We start from the raw sequence: 16399 nt of genomic DNA on the forward strand, positions 1-16399 counted from the left end.
GAACATTCTCCATTTTCTGTGATCCCATTCTCTTCCTAATTCTCTTCTGTCATTGTCTTTTCAGGTTCTTCTTCTGCCACCCTCTAAACATTGCTCTTCTCCTGAGTTTCATCCTTAGTCCTATTCTTTTTTCATGCTCTCCATGCAATCATAGCTTCAGCTATCACTCTTAACCCCAGATCTCCTTCTACCCCTGGGTGCCCTACCATGTATCCAGCTGCCTTTTGGACATCCTTACTTGGATGTCCTTCAGTCTGCTTCTGATCAATTCCCATTCTTTTGCCTAAGCCCCAAACCTGAGAGTCATTCTAAGCTTTTCTGTCTCATTCAGCTCTCTTTTTCACTCCCCAGGCCTAGCAGATTTAACCTCCTTTAAATCTTAAAATCTGTCCCTTCCTATTAACTCCTTGGTTTGGGCTATTGATTCATTAGCAAAGGATTTTGTGCCCCAGGAGACATTTGACAATATCAGCAGACATTTTTCATTGTCACAACTTAGTGGATGCTACTGGCATCTGGAAGATAGAGGCCAGAGATGCTAGTAAACATTCTGCATTGCATAGAACAGCCTGTACAACAAAGAATTATTTGGCCCAAAATGTCAATAGTGCTGAAATTGAGAAACCTCAGTTTAGGCTATCATATTTTCTCTTTGGATTGCTTCCAAGTAGCATTCCAGCTGGTCTCCTTATTTCTTGCTCTAAAACTCTCTTCAGTACTGCCATCTGTCCAACTAGTGAGTAAATCTGATTCTGCTCAGTATTCATCAGTGGTTCCCTGTCACTTCCAGATCAAAGTCTCAGTCTTTTTTTTTTTTTTTTTTTTAAAGATTTTATTTATTTATTTGAGAGAGAGAGAATGAGAGAGACAGCAAATGAGAGGGGGGAGGGTCAGAGGGAGAAGCAGACTCCCCGCCGAGCAGGGAGCCCGATGCGGGACTCGATCCAGGGACTCCAGGATCATGACCTGAGCCGAAGGCAGTCGCTTAACCAACTGAGCCACCCAGGCGCCCCAAAGTCTCAGTCTTTTAGCATGACCTTCCCAGGCCCTTCCTGAACTGGCTGGCCTGGCCCGGCCCACCTCTTGGGCATTAACTTTCTCAATTCTTGCTTGTTTGTTCCAAAAATACTGAATTGCTGGTAGTTTCTTTAGTAAACTTGTCCTCCCATGCATCTGTAGTTTGTACTATTGTTTTCTGTACATGGAGTTCCCTTAGCTCATCTCTCCAGAGAAATCCATCAAGCCTTAACTGAAGCATCTCCTTTCCTATTATCCCTTCCCAACCCCTGGGCAGACTCAGCTATTTCATTTCCTGTGTTCCTGATGTACCATGTATAAACATCTCATATGATACTATAGTTGTTTATTTACATGCCTGATTCCCCACTAGGCTAGGAGCCCTTGAGGGCAGGTTCTCTATTTTTTTGTCTTCATAGCCCTTTGTCTAGTTGGTGCCAGGCATTACTAAGTACTTAGTAAATATTTATTGAATGAATGATTACTGTGTGATGGATTAAATGATGAGTTTTGAGTAATAAGAGTTCTAAGAATTTTTTTAAAAGAACAATGAAACTACTTATATCAGTCCAATTTTGTTATTACTATATACTTCTATGTATATCCTATATACTATAATTGATTATAGTATATTAATTATGTAGTATGTTAATTGATTATACTATATAGTATAATCTGTATACTTCTATGTATATCTTAACTTTGTTCTAAGGGTCATTCTATATATAATCGATTAATATATTTATAATTAATATAATTGTTCTAACTAATATAATTGTTCTAACTACAGTGAAATTTTTAATATTTTATTTTATGTTTTAGCTGTTTGATGGCATTGAATGTGAATTTCCCATATTTTTCCTTTACATGATGATTGATGGTAAGTGAGCTTTTCTCCTAAAATTTAAGCTATAGGATATAAGTGGTTTAAAGAAAAGCAGATGAAATATGACCCTTTCAGCTAGCAAAATAGACTATCCTTCAGTGATGTTAACTGCTCTGCATTTTTATATGTTGCTCTTCTGCTTTCTGAGGGAATATTAAATCATTTAAAGAATTAAAAAATACTTTGAAGTATTTAAGAAATGATACAAATATATTTTCATACTTGCAAAGAGAAATTTTTTATGAATAGTAATAATGGATATTATAATCTTTGACATTGTGAATATCTATAATATTTATACTTAAGAATAGGGAAATTTTAATTAAAATTCAATATTCTGTTCTAAATGCTAACATGATCTTCTAAAATCAGTTTCATGGAATAATATCATACATATTTGCATTACCTTTTTCCAATTTTATTTTTATCATTTACATACAAAATTACCAAAATAATCATAACTGGGCTAGTAGATTTTTCCCCTTTTTTTTTTCCTTTTTTTTTTTAGAGAGAGGGAGAGAGTGGAGGGAGAAGGGCAGAGGGAGAAGAAGGGAGATCTTAAGCAGGCTCCATGCCTAGCATGGAGCCCAACATGAGGCTCCATCTCACAACCCTGAGATCATGACCTGAGCCTAAATCAAGAGTCAAATGCTTAACCGACTTAACCGTTCTAGTAGAGGTTTGGGCTAGTGCCCCATGGGCTAGTAGAGTTTTCTAAGGCAAAATTTCTGTGTACTTATTGAGCTCAGATGCTATTGGATTTTATATTTTAAATTTTAGGAGTTTTTAGAGGCAATCCCAAACAAGTAAAGGAGTATCAGGATCTTCTGACTCCAGTACTTCATCAGACCACAGAAGGTATAGTTGGATTGTTTTTCAAGAAATTCTTCCTAGTATTTCCTTAATGTACCTTTGAAATCTATAAATGATTCCATTTTAAATATAACAATTTATATTAAATTGTAAAAAATGAATGGATCCTTCAATGTATTATAAAGAATAATCTATTAATTTGTTATTATAAGTGTGTTTTTATAAAAGGAGTTCATTGGGCAAGACAAGGATGAAGAATAAATTTAGGTGGTTATGGTTGTAGTAATTGCAAAATAGTTTGCCAGGTGGGCAAAGGTACTTGTTCTGCTAGCTACTATGAAACTCCCTCACTCTGTGTAGTGTGACAATAACATAGAGTGACTGATTTTTCTCCAGATCATCAGAAATGTTATGTTCAGGTGAATGCTGCCCCCTCCAGAGGGCTACCTTAAGACGTTCTGCCGTAGCCTAAAGGTACTACCATTGCCAGGAACATATTGGCCTCTTCTTTGGAGTTGCTTCTTGGGCCTTTTGCATATTATTTTGAATGTCTGCCTTGTGCTAATGTGTCATCCTTTGAGGATGGGATTAATATTTTAGAAATGGCTAAAAGACTTTTATGAGTAGTTTATTGGTTTTGGTTAAACACCAGCAGGGCCCATAAAAGAATGTAACTGATTTTTCAGTATGACTAGAAAACTAATTCTCAAAGAATTCCAAAGAAGAAGCTCCAGATACTTTGGGGATTTGAAGTATTAATAAAATAAGAACATATTCTCTTGAGTAAACAGCTTTGAAAACATTTATCTGAAAGTGAAAAATCATCATGTGTGGGTAAAATATGGGTGGTTCTGTGGACCCAGTGCACAAACTTGCAATTACAGCACTGGGCCACATTTCTCCCTCAGGTAAAGTTTGTGATATTCTTTATGGTTTTCCACAAGTATCTTCAAATAAAAACTTCACAATATGTGCTCACCCTTTAAAATACTTGTAATGTTAAAGTAGTGAAATATTTGTGGATAAACATTGAATTTCAAATAAATATTAATTTTTGAAACCAGTTATTTATATCTTTATACTCCAAATAATAATTTGTCCAATGTGAGAAATAATGTAATGCATGCTGTAATGAATATAATATTTGAAATCCGACCCCTTGAATCAGATCTGTTAGTATACGGTGGTAGAATGTTGATGCATTGTAGGGTAATTTAGTGTACCACAGTTTAGTCTTTATCATGTTCAGAGAGTGATGTTCAAACTATTTCTTTGTGTATCATAGACCTTTTTACTGGTTTTAGATACAAATATCACTATTGATTGCCTTTCTGAAAGGGGCTCAGGGAATGGAAAAGGCAGAATACTAGGTGGGTCACTGTGGTCCCAGGATCCCAGGAGACACAGAAAGAACCAGGGTGCCTGAATCAATAGAGTGCCCAAGCAGTGGAGTGGGGAAACTGGTTACGGTCAGTGAGCCCAGGAGGGACTCTCAGCTCAGGTCCCCATAAACTGCAAGCCAGGCTGGTAGGGAGACTGCTCTTTGCCTGAGCACCCGGAAAAATACTGGGACGTATGGGTCAGTTACCAACCCCTGGGAAGGTCCAAATGGCTGGGCCCATGACCAGGCAACAGCTCTCAGGGTGGCAGCAACTCTGGGAAGGACAATAGGGTGGAACCCAGATGGAACCTAGGAGTGGTGGGGCAGGGTGCATGCGCATGAGCCCATAAATGCTCCCAGTCCCGAAGACGCAAAATGCAGAGATGCTCGCGGGTCTCTGGGAATTCCCCCGGGAGAATTGCAGTCCCCGTGACCCTTGGGTTTCTGAGGAGCTTGGTGCACACAGAAGTGGAGACCCAGAGAGTTTGACCCAGAGAGTTTATTGAAGAAGGGGTCCGTGATCTTTTGGCTCTGGGCCAGGGATCCAGTCAAGGCCATTTTTGCTCTGACCCTCTGAAGAGGTGAGGAAAGCCACCGGGGAACAATAGCCACACAGAGGACCAGCTCACCTTGAGCCCATCCCCCTGACAAGGTCTGACTAGGCAAAGAAACCTGAGAAGCAGAACAGGAGGCCCCTCCCCCAGAAGACAGACTGGAAGAACAGGTAAATGAGAAGCTAATAGACCCCACAGACTGTAAAACTTCAGCACCAGGGGAAAATAATATATTGAGCTCCAGGTGTTTCCTCATGACTCGTTTTTCCTTCAGTCTAAAATTTTACATTTTTTTTTACCTTTTTCCTGTTGCAACTACATCCTTATTTTACCAATTTATGTTTCAAGTCACTTTTTAACCTTTTTTTCACATCTACATTTTACAGATTTATGCCTCATTCTAGTCCTTTTTTCATTCTATTAAATTTTATTTTATATATAAACATTGTTTTCTTTGCATTTTGGGGATGTAGTGTATTCTAACACACAGACCTAAATTCAGTCAGGAACAAATAGATCACCCTGCTTTGTCCACCCTGAGAGATTATACTCCCAACCCCTCCCCCCTCCCCCAGTTTTTATTGTTTTGTTCATTTCAGCTTTGTTCGCTTTTCTATGGTGGCTGCACTTCAGATTTTTTTCTATGGTGCATTTTGCTTGGATCATGGTTGATATTTTGGACTTTGTTCATTTGCTGATCCATCCTTCCTTGGGCAGAATGACTAGAAGTAGGAACTCAACAACAAAGGAAGGAACCAGAGGCAATATTCTCTGCCACAGAGCTAATCTATATGGATATAAGCAAGATGTCAGAGATAGAATTCAGGATAGCAATTATAAAGTTAATAGCTAGGCTTGAAAAAAGCATACATGACAATACAGACTCTGTAAGGGCGGAAATGATACCTAATCAGGCCGAACGTAAAAATGCTATGAATGAAATGCAGTCTAAATTGGATGCTCTAACAGCTAGGGTCAGTGAGGCAGAAGAGAGAATAAGTGATCTAGAGGACAGGTTGATGGAAAGCAAGGAAGTTGAGGAAAAGACAGGGAAACAACTCATAGCCCATGAAGAAAGGCTTAGAGAATTTAATGATGCCTGGAAAAGAACCAATGTCAGAATCATCAGGATCCAAGATGGGATGGAAAGAGAGAGGGCTAGAAAGTAGATTTGAGCAAATCATGGCTGAGAACTTCCCTAATCTGGGGAAGGAAACAAGCATTCATGTCCAAGAGGCAGAGAGGACCCCTCCCAAAATAAAAAAAAACATATCAACACCCCAACATGTAATAGTGAAGCTTGCAAATCATCGAGCCAAAGAAGTTATCCTGAGAGCAGCTAGGGAGAGGAGATTAATATCAGACCTATCCACAGAAACCTGGCAGGCCAGAAAGGGCTAGCAAGATATATTCAGGGTACTAAATGAGAAGAACATGCAGGCAAGAATACTTTATCCAGAAAGGCTATCATTTAGAATGGAAGGAGAGAGAAAGAGTTTCCAGGACAGACAGACAGAATATGTGACCACCAAGCCAGGCCTGCAAGAAATATTAAGGGGGATACTGTAAGGGAAAGGAGACCCCAAGAATAACATAGACCAGAAAGTAACAGAGACAATCTACAGAAACAGGGACTTTACAGGCAATACAATGGCACTAAATTCATATCTTTCAGTAGTTACTCTGAATGTAAATGGGCTGAATGCTCCCATCAAAAGATGCAGGGTTTCAGATTGGATAAAAAAGCAGGACTCATCCATATGCTGTCTACAAGAGACTCATTTTGAACCTAAAGACACCTCCAGATTGAAAGTGAGGGGATGGAGAACCATTTACCATGCCAACAGACCTCAAAAGAAAGCTGGGGTAGCAATTCTCATATCAGACAAATTAGATTTTAAACCAAAGACCGTAATAAGAGATGTAGAGGGACACTATATCATACTTAAAGGGACTGTCCAACAAGAAGATCTAACAGTTGTAAATATCTATATCCCCAACATGGGAGCAGCCAATTATATAAGCCAATTAATAACCAAAATAAAGAAACATATTGATAATAATACATTAATAGTAGGAGATTTCAACACTCCACTCACAACAATGGACAGATCATCTAAGCAGAAGATCAACAAAGAAACAAGAGTTTTGAATGACACATTGGACCAGATGGACTTCATAGATATGTACAGAACATTCCATCCTAAAACAACAGAATACTTATTCTTCTCATGTGCGCATTGGAACTTTCTCCAGAATAGATCACATACAGTGTCACAAATCAGGTCTCAGCTGATACCAAAAGATTGAGATTATTCCCTGTATATTTTCAGACCAAAATGCTTTGAAACTAGAACTCAACCACAAGAAGAAATATGGAAGGAACTCAAACAGTTGGAGGTTAAAGAACATCCTGCTAAAGAATGAATGGGTCAACCAGCAAATTAAAGAAGAACTTAAACAATTCATGCAAACCAATGAATATGAAAACACATCTGTTCAAAACCTATGGGATACTGCAAAAACGGTCCTTAGAGGGAAGTTCATAGCCATCCAAGCCTCTCTCAAAAAATTAGAAAAATCCCAAATGCACAAGCTAACCTTACAGGTAAAGGACCTGAAGGAAGAACAGCAAATAAAGCCTAAACCAAGCAGGAGCAGAGAAATAATAAAGATTAGAGCAGAAATCAATGAAATAGAAACCAGAAGAACAGTAGAACAGATCAACGAAACTAGAAGCTGCTTCTTTGAAAGAATTAATAAGATCGATAAACCTCTGGCCAGACATATCCAAAAGAAAAGAGAAAGGAACCAAATTAATAAATTCATGAATGAAAGGGGAGAGATCATGACTAATATCAAGGAAACGGAGACAATTATTAGAACTTATTACCAGCAGGTATATGCTAACAAGCTAGGTAATCTGGAAGAAATGGATGCATTCCTGGAAACTTATAAAGTACCAAGACTGAAACGAAGAAATAGACAATCTGAACAGACCTATAACCAGCAAGGAAATTGAAGCAGTAATTATAAACCTCCCCAAAAACAAGACTCCAGGGCCAGATGGCTTCCCAGGGGAATTCTACCAAACATTTAAAGAAGAAATAATACCTATTCTGTTGAAGCTGTTTCAAAAAAACAGAAGTGGAAGGAAGACTTCCAAACTCATTCTATGCGGCAGCATTACCGTGATCCCAAAACCGGGCAAAGACCCATCAAAAAGGAGAATCACAGACCAATATCCGTGATGAACATGGATGCCAAAATACTCACCCAAGATCCTAGCCAATAGGATCCAACAGTACATTAAAAGGATTATTCACTACGACCAGGTGGGATTTATTCCTGGGATGTCAGGGTGATTCAACAAACCCAAATCAATCACCGTGGTAGATCACATTAACAAAAGAAGAGACAAGAACCATATGATCCTCTCAATTGATGCAGAAAAAGCATTTGACAAAATACAGCATCCTTTCTTGATTAAAATTCTTCACAGTGGAGGGTTAGAGGGAACATACCTCAATATCATAAAACCCATCTATGAAAAGCCCACAGTGAATATCATTCTCAATGGGGAAAAACTGAGAGCTTTTCCCTAAGGTCAGGAACAGGACAGGGATGACCACTCTCACCACTGTTGTTCAACATAGTACTAGAAGTCCTAGCCTCAGCAATCAGAGAACAAAAAGAAATAAAAGGCATTCAGATTGGCAACAAAGAAGTCAAACTCTCACTCTTCGCAGATGACATGATACTTTTTGTGGAAAATCCAAAAGACTCCACCCCCAAGTGACAAGAACTCATACAGCAATTCAGCAACGTGGCAGGATACAAAATCACTGCACAGAAATCAGTTGCATTTCTATACACTAACCTGTGACTGAAGAAGGAGAAATTAAGGCATAAATCCCATTTACAATTGCACCAAAAACGGTAAGATACTTAGGAATAAACCTAACCAAAGAGGTAAAAGATATGTGCACTAGAAACTACAGAACACTTAAGAAAGAAGTTGAGGAAGACACAAAGATATGGAAAAACATTCCATGCTCATGGATTAGAAGAATAAACATTGTTAAAAATGTCTATTTTGCCCAGAGCAATCTACAATTTCAATGCAATCCCTATCAAAATACCATTGATATTTTTCACAGAGTTGGAACAAACAATCCTAAAATTTGTGTGGAACCAGAAAAGACCCCAAATTGCCAGGGAAATGTTGAAAAATAAAAAAAAAAACAAAAAACCAAAGCTGGAGGCATCACAATGCCAGACTTCAAGCTATATTACAAAGCTGTGATCATCAAGACAGCATGGTTTTGGCACAAAAACAGACACATAAGTCAATGGAACAGAATATAGACCCCAGAAATGGAACCTCAACTAATGGTCAACTAATCTCTGACAAAGCAGGAAAGAATATCCAATGTAAAAAAGACAGTCTCTTCAATAAATGGTGCTAGGAAAATTAGACAGCCACATGCAGAGCAATGAAGGTGGACCATTCTCTCACACCATACACAAAGATAAACTCAAAATGGATGGAAGACCTCAATGTGAGACAGGAATCCATCAAAATCCTAGAGGAGAACACAGGCAGCAACCTCTTCGACCTTGGACACAGCAACTTCTTTCAAGACCAGTCTCTAAAGGCAAGGGAAACAAAAGCGAAAATGAACTATTGGGACTTCATCAAGATAGAAAGCTTCTTCACAGCAAAGGAAACAATCAACAAAAGTAAAAGGAAACCTATGGAATGGGAGAAGATATTTGCAAATGACATTACAGATAAAGGGCTGGTATCCAAGATCTGTAATGAACTTCTCAAACTCAACACCCAAAAAACAAATAATCCAGTGAAGAAATGGGCCAAAGACATGAACAGATACTTCTCCAAAGAAGACATACAAATGGCTGAAAGACACATGAAAAAATGCTCCACATCACTCGCCATCAGGGAAATACAAATCAAAACCACAATGAGATACCACCTCACACCAGTCAGAATGGCTAAAATTAACAAAACAGGGAACAACAAATGTTGACGAGGTTGTGGAGAAAGAGGAACCCTCTTACAGTGTTGGTGGGAATGCAAGCTGGTACAGCCACTCTGGAAAACAGTTTGGAGGTTCCTCAAGATGTTAAAAATAGAGCTACCCTATGACCTAGCAATTGCGCTACTGGGTATTTACTCCAAAGATACAGATGTAGTGAAAAGAATGGGCACATGCTCCCCGGTGTTCATAGCAGCAATGTCTATAATAGCCAAACTGTGGAAAGAGCCCAGACATCCTTCAGCAGATGAATGGATAAAGAAGATGTGGTTCATATATACAATGGAATATTACTCAGCCATCAGAAAGGATGAATACCTACCATTTACATCGACATGAATGGAACTGGAAGGGATTATGCTAAGTGAAAGAAGTCAATCAGAGAAAGGCAATTATCATATGGTTTCACTCATATGTGGAACATAAGGAATAGTGCAGAGGACCATAGGGGAAGAAAGGGAAAACTGAATGGGAAGAAATCTGAGATGGAGACAAACCGTATGAGACTCTTGACTCCGGGAAACAAACTGAGGGTTGCAGAAAGGGAGGTGGGTGGGGGGATGGGGTGACTGGGTGATGGGCATTAAGGAGGGCACGTCATGTGATGAGCACTGGGTGTTATATGCAACTAATGAATCATTGAACATTATATCAAAAACTAATGATGTACTATATGTTGGGTGATTGAATTTAAAATAAATAAATAATTGAATTTAAAATAAATAAACCAAATATCACAATTGATTGATGTATGAAGGAAGCAAATTTGTGGGAAATCTGTGTAATTTTATTAGGAAAAATAAGTTTACTATGGGCTGATAGTGCAAAAAGTCTTCTGTAGCATTCTACAAGAGTGTTTTTTCTTTTTTCTTTCATGTCACCCACAAAGATTATAGGCTTTAAATAATAAATTTTAGTTTCTATCAAGGAATTTATTTATTTCCAGGATTTTATTTATATTCAAGTTAGTTAACATATAGGGTATTATTGGTTTCAGGAGTAGAATTCAGTTATTCATCACTTATATATAACACCCCGTGCCCTTCAAGAAATGTTTTTAAACAAGTTGGTCACAGGGGAGGATGGATTTTTTTTTTCTCTTCAGTGATATTGAATGGTAGATAGTGGATTTAATGTTTGAAATGGGGATTTCTTTGCTTTAAGCAATGGCTCAGGGTTATAATTCTTCATTTGAGATTACACAGTATCTCATTTGTAATGCTTCTGTGGACTAATCCTATTAAAGAAAACTTCTATGGCTCTAAATGTTTGCATACTGTATTTTTATTGATTCATTTAAAGTTGTTAAAACTAAATGTTGTTAAAGGAGATTATGTACACATTATTGGCTAAAGGATAACATATGCTGTCAAATTAGTGTTTTAAAATCCAGGAGCTTTTTTCATGTTTTTCACTGGCAGTTTCTGAAAGCCAATATATCCAGTATCCTGTAGCCTGTCAAATCTGTTACTTCTTTTACAACCTATCTCTCTCTGCTCTCAAACGTTGCAGTTTCTTGAAGGGAAAATTTGGGGAGGACACTGATTTTTATATTTCAAATATTTATTTTTAAATTCCATAGGTTATCCTGTCATACCAAAGTACTATTATGTGCCAGCTGATTTTGTAGAATATGAGAAAAGAAACCCTGGTAGTCAAAAGCGATTTCCTAGCAACTGTGGCCGTGATGGAAAACTCTTTCTTTGGGGACAAGCCCTTTATATCATTGCAAAACTCCTGGGTAAGTGGAGAAGGTTGGGAACATTTTTTCCCCTTGGTATCAAGCTGTTAGAAGTAAGTATATTTTTGCTGACATCTTTCTTGGATTTGGGTCGTGTTTCATACTGTTAAGAGGTCTTGGGGGAGTTTCTTAGTATGTAAAGGTATATTAATGTGTCTGTTTCACTGAATAATGATGGACGGTTTCTGGGAAGAATGTCAAGTAGGTGTGGGTACCATTATGATCATTTAGGGGCTTCATTCAGCTTGGTGGATAGGTTTCTAGCAGGACACTGTGGGAACTTTGAGTTACTTTTATGTAACATAAAAAATTCTGATTTTATGCTTGGTCATAGCTTTAGTAAACCACTTGCCAAAAGGAATTGGTTATCTCAGAGTTCTCTTCTTTCCCATAAATATACATTGGCAATTTACTCAGTTAGCTTAGAGGCTTAATGGGAGCATTATTCACAATTTTTTGAAGATTTTCCAGTTTATTCTAAAACTTGTGCTGACTATGAGTACTCTGTGGACACAATGAAATGAAAGCTAATTTAATGAACACACACACACAAAAGCATTATTATGCACCTTTCTGCATCATTGCTTGCTAAAATTTCAAATATTACTAGCGTTCCCATCAAAAAGGCTATCATATTAGAGTCAGAATTCCTTAATGGCGAACAAATTATGAAACAGGCTGATTGTAAATACCTGTACCTGCAGTAGAAGAACTGCTTACTATGTGAAGTAGTGTTATTGTCTTTGTTGTTCCCAGTATTACTGCATAAATGCTAAATTTGTGTTGTAAGAGTAATCATCTTTGGTTTCTTTTTTTACATTCCATTAGGGAAGAATATTTCAGGTTTCCAATTCAAGCTTTACACAAATGACATATAAGAGCACACAGAAGCTAACCAAAGAAGAGAAAATTAAGTTAATGCTGTTTTCAATTTGCTTGTTTCCTAACTGCATTTTTGGGTCTCCAAATATACTTAATGCTAATTTAAGAACCTGTAGAAAAATTTTCTTCTTTTAAGGGGACAGCTTTTTGATAAGGAGTTGATATTATTTATACAGATTTTGCTTTTAGATTTTCCAAAAGAAAAAAAAATACATACATGAAGTTGTTTTCTTAGAATCAAGCCGAGTTGGTAAGGTTATCTCTGGTTAGAAAGTTATTTCCATCTCACTAGCATGAATACAAAGAAGCCTTCTGGTGATACTCATAGCTGAATAAAACATGTTGTAGTAAAGGAGTAGTTAACTGATCTAAGGACAAGAATTTTAACATCAGAATCATAAATTCCTATATACTGCAGCTTGGAAATTACAATTGAGCATGATGAAATTTTTCTGATTCTGAGGTTGAAAACTGGAACTTGGGATATTGAATTTGAGATCTAAACCTGTATCATCCTTCTTTTTGCTCTATATCTAGTCTGTGATTGAGTGCTAGAAAGAGTGCTATTTAGCAAAGTCTCTGAATAAAATTGAGAAGGCTAATGAACTGGGAATGCAGAATTGACTGTACTATACATAAGCAACTTGGGCTTTTAAAAAGGAAGAAATTGAAAATAGTATCAATCAGTAAAAAAGCATTGGACCTTCTTTACTCTAAATGTATTGAATGTAGACAGATTTTGAGTGTAGATAGCATTTCCTTATGTTAAGACAAGTGTGAACAGAAATAGTCCAGGCCATACCTTCTCATCTGTTTCATGACCAAAAAGAAGAAGAAACACTTCAAAGAAAGAGTCAATTTCTCTTTTCCCTGCTGAGCTCCTAAAAAGGCAGTTAAGAAATATGTGTTGCAAACTATGAAACCACGTACTTTCTCTCCTGCTGAAAAAAGAGATGCTACATATTCATTAGCACTCTGACCTAGCTGTGTGTCATTTGGTTAACAAACTCACTTGGTTAAGATGAGTAAGATCTCGGAAGACTAAATCATTTAGTTGTTCTTAAGTGTTGTTTACTTGCCCCCAAGAACATCAAATTTCTATGGATGTTACTGAGATTCCAGGCACCACATTTACTAACAAAGTCTTATTCATTAAAGGAGGCTTGGTTGGATATCTGCTTGACAGCATTTTGTAGGCAGTTAATTGGAGTTATCTGAACATAATAGAACAGTAAATCTTTGAAATTATTCTATAATATGTGACTTTTACTAATTCAGGCCAGTTTGTATCCAGTGAAATCTAATAACAATATTTTGCTTTTATATATATATACCCTAATGGATAATTATCCAACAAAATTATATGACTTTCATCCCATTGTTAGAGCAAAAAGACTCAATATGCTGTTTCTTGGCCTAAGACCTGAACTACCCAGTGTATTCTTAGGAAATGGTTAATTATTACAGTATTTTTTTCTTTAGAAAATTTAGATTTTAAGAAAATCAGTGGTTGCTATAAAATAGGTCAATAAATTATAAACATGTTTATTTTAAACCAGGTAAGACATATTTTAAGGTATAACATTTGACTTGTCTTAGAATAAAATGATCATTAGCTATACCTTTAATCGTTATTGGAATTTGGAAATTTAGAAACTGTCCATGTAAGAGATGATCAGTCTGTAGAACACAGTGTACCTTTTTTTAAAACATTTTTTATTTAAATTCAGTTAATTAACATGTAATGTATTATTGGTATCAGAGGTACAGGCCTGTGATTCATCAGTCTTATATAATACCCAGTGTTCATTATATCACATGCCCTCCTTAATGTCCATCACCCAATTACCGTATCCCTCCAGCCCCCTCCCTTCAGCAACCCTCAGTTTGTTTCCTGTGATTAAGCGTTTCTTATGGTTTGTCTCCCTCTCTGGTTTCATCTTGTTCTATTTTTTCCTCTCTTCCCCTATGATCCTCTGTTTTGTTTCTTAAATTCCACATATCAGTGAGATCATATGATACATGTCTTTCTCTGATTGACTTATTTCGCTTCGCATAATACCCTCTGGTTCCATCCATGTCGTTGCAAATGGCAAGATTTTGGGGTTTTTTTTTGTGGCTGCATAATATTCCATTGTGTATATAAACCACATCTTCTTTATCCATTCATCTGTCAATGGACATCTGGGCTCTTTCCATAGTTTGGCTATTGTGGACCCTGTTACTATAAACATTGGGGTGCAGGTGTCCCTTCAGATCACTACATTTGTATCTTTGGGAAGTACCTTTTTAAGTGTTTTGCAAAAATAACATTAAAAGTATTTATCACATAAAAAGTCACTTGAAAATCATGACCTTTGGATTGAAATTTTTTTGAGGTTAAGAAAACGAGAAATATAACAAAGTTAATGATAACTTACTCTAAAACTTCCCCAAAGCCATTACTTAATTTTAATATATGTTCTTATTCAATGTTTTTAAAAAGAGAAACTAACATACCAGTTGTTTAGCTTTAAAAAATATCTGACTTCTAGACTTTAGCTTTTCTTTTCAACATATATGCAGTTAACTTTCCTTATCCTGTATACATCAGACATTCATGATCATGACCTTCATTTAGGCACCACTATAAGATGCCAAATCATTAAAGATTAGAGCATTATATACTCTATAACTTAAGATAGGTGGATGGAAGAATTTTTTTTAGGATGGATACTTTGAAAACACTAATAATAAATAACAAGAGTTAAAACAAGGCATGTTCTCTGATTAAACTTGAAAATATTGAGCAATTTTTTTAAAGATTTAATTTATTTTAGAAGCAGAAAATGCAAGAGTGGGGGGCAGAGGGAGAGAATCTTCAAGCAGACTCCCCACTGAGTGCAGCCCGATGTGGGGCTCAATCTCATGACCCATGAGATCATGACCTGAGCCGAAATCAAGAGTTGGATGCTCAACCAACTGCACCACCCAGGTGCTCTGAAAATATTGAGCAATTTTAATTAACTACAACTTTCTCTCCAACACACACAAACTCCCAGAATATTCAGGTGAATGAAAATTTTCTTGAATTTCACAAAGGATTCTTTTTTTCTTTTTGAGGTGGGTGTTATTGAATTTCCTAGGAGTGTTAATAAGGGACTTTTAAAGTGATAAGATAGATATAGAGGTACTTTAAAATATTCAAAATGTTATATACATATAAAGGTCCCAACTTAATTTCTTGGGTGTCTGATGTTCTTTGGTAAGTCATTATTTGGAATCCAATTTATTTTCCAGTAGAAACTATATTTTAAATGATTGTTAACACCTAGTACACTTGTAACCAACCATTTGATATAGATTATTTCTCTGATATAATCATCTTTTTCCTTCACTTCCTTCTCTGCTAGTTTCTCTTCCTTTTTTTCTTTTCTTCATCTTTTTCTTGGACTGTGATGGAAAGATTAACAGTTTTGGATTCATAAACTTAAGGAACTAGACAGTTCGGGATTTCAATGCAGTTTCTACTATTTACCACTTACATGACTTGAAGAATTTTCTTAACTTTCATATCATCAGTTTCTTTATAAGGATTAACTGATGAAAAAATATACATAAAGCATTTACTGTAGGACAGATACATACTTAAATGGTTCTATTTCCTGTACTTCCTTCTACCCTCCCTCCCTCTCTCAGCCGCCATTTAGGAGATAGTATTTGTTAAAATGTATTTCATAGTTCTTATTAACCAGGCAACTCAGGGTGCTCATGGGCCCTCCTTGTAGGTACCCCCATAGCCACAAAACATCACAGGAATAAAATGCTTCCCTAGTTGCTACTTAACCATTCATCTTCTCCGTGATTTAGCAGCTATTTGTAGAGGCCTACTGTATGCTAGTCACTGATACTCAGTAGCTCTTACAGCAAGAATGTGACAACGTAGGAAATTTATCTGTCTCTCTGAGGGCAGCCTAGTTATTCTGATATACTACTTCCTTATTCCAATGTTTGTAACTAAGGTGAGTCCATTTGCATTTGATTTCAATCATGGTATTTTTTGCCCAGTTGACATCAGATATAAAA

At 36.8% G+C, this 16399-nt stretch overlaps 1 protein-coding gene across 4 annotated transcripts in view; it reads left to right on the forward strand.

The window, feature by feature from the left end:
- PHKB (phosphorylase kinase regulatory subunit beta) overlaps nucleotides 1-16399 on the forward strand; it is a 288711-nt gene that overhangs the window by 158649 nt on the left and 113663 nt on the right. For all 4 annotated transcript variants that reach the window (XM_032424177.1, XM_032424179.1, XM_032424180.1 and 1 more), the window contains 3 exons: nucleotides 1840-1897; nucleotides 2684-2761; nucleotides 11294-11452. In XM_032424177.1, the coding sequence (XP_032280068.1) occupies nucleotides 1840-1897; nucleotides 2684-2761; nucleotides 11294-11452 (295 nt within the window). The remainder of the gene's footprint in view (nucleotides 1-1839; nucleotides 1898-2683; nucleotides 2762-11293; nucleotides 11453-16399) is intronic.

This window comes from Phoca vitulina, unplaced genomic scaffold (genome assembly GCF_004348235.1).
Source record: "Phoca vitulina isolate PV1807 unplaced genomic scaffold, GSC_HSeal_1.0 scaffold30, whole genome shotgun sequence".
Classification (NCBI taxonomy): Eukaryota; Metazoa; Chordata; class Mammalia; order Carnivora; family Phocidae; genus Phoca; species Phoca vitulina.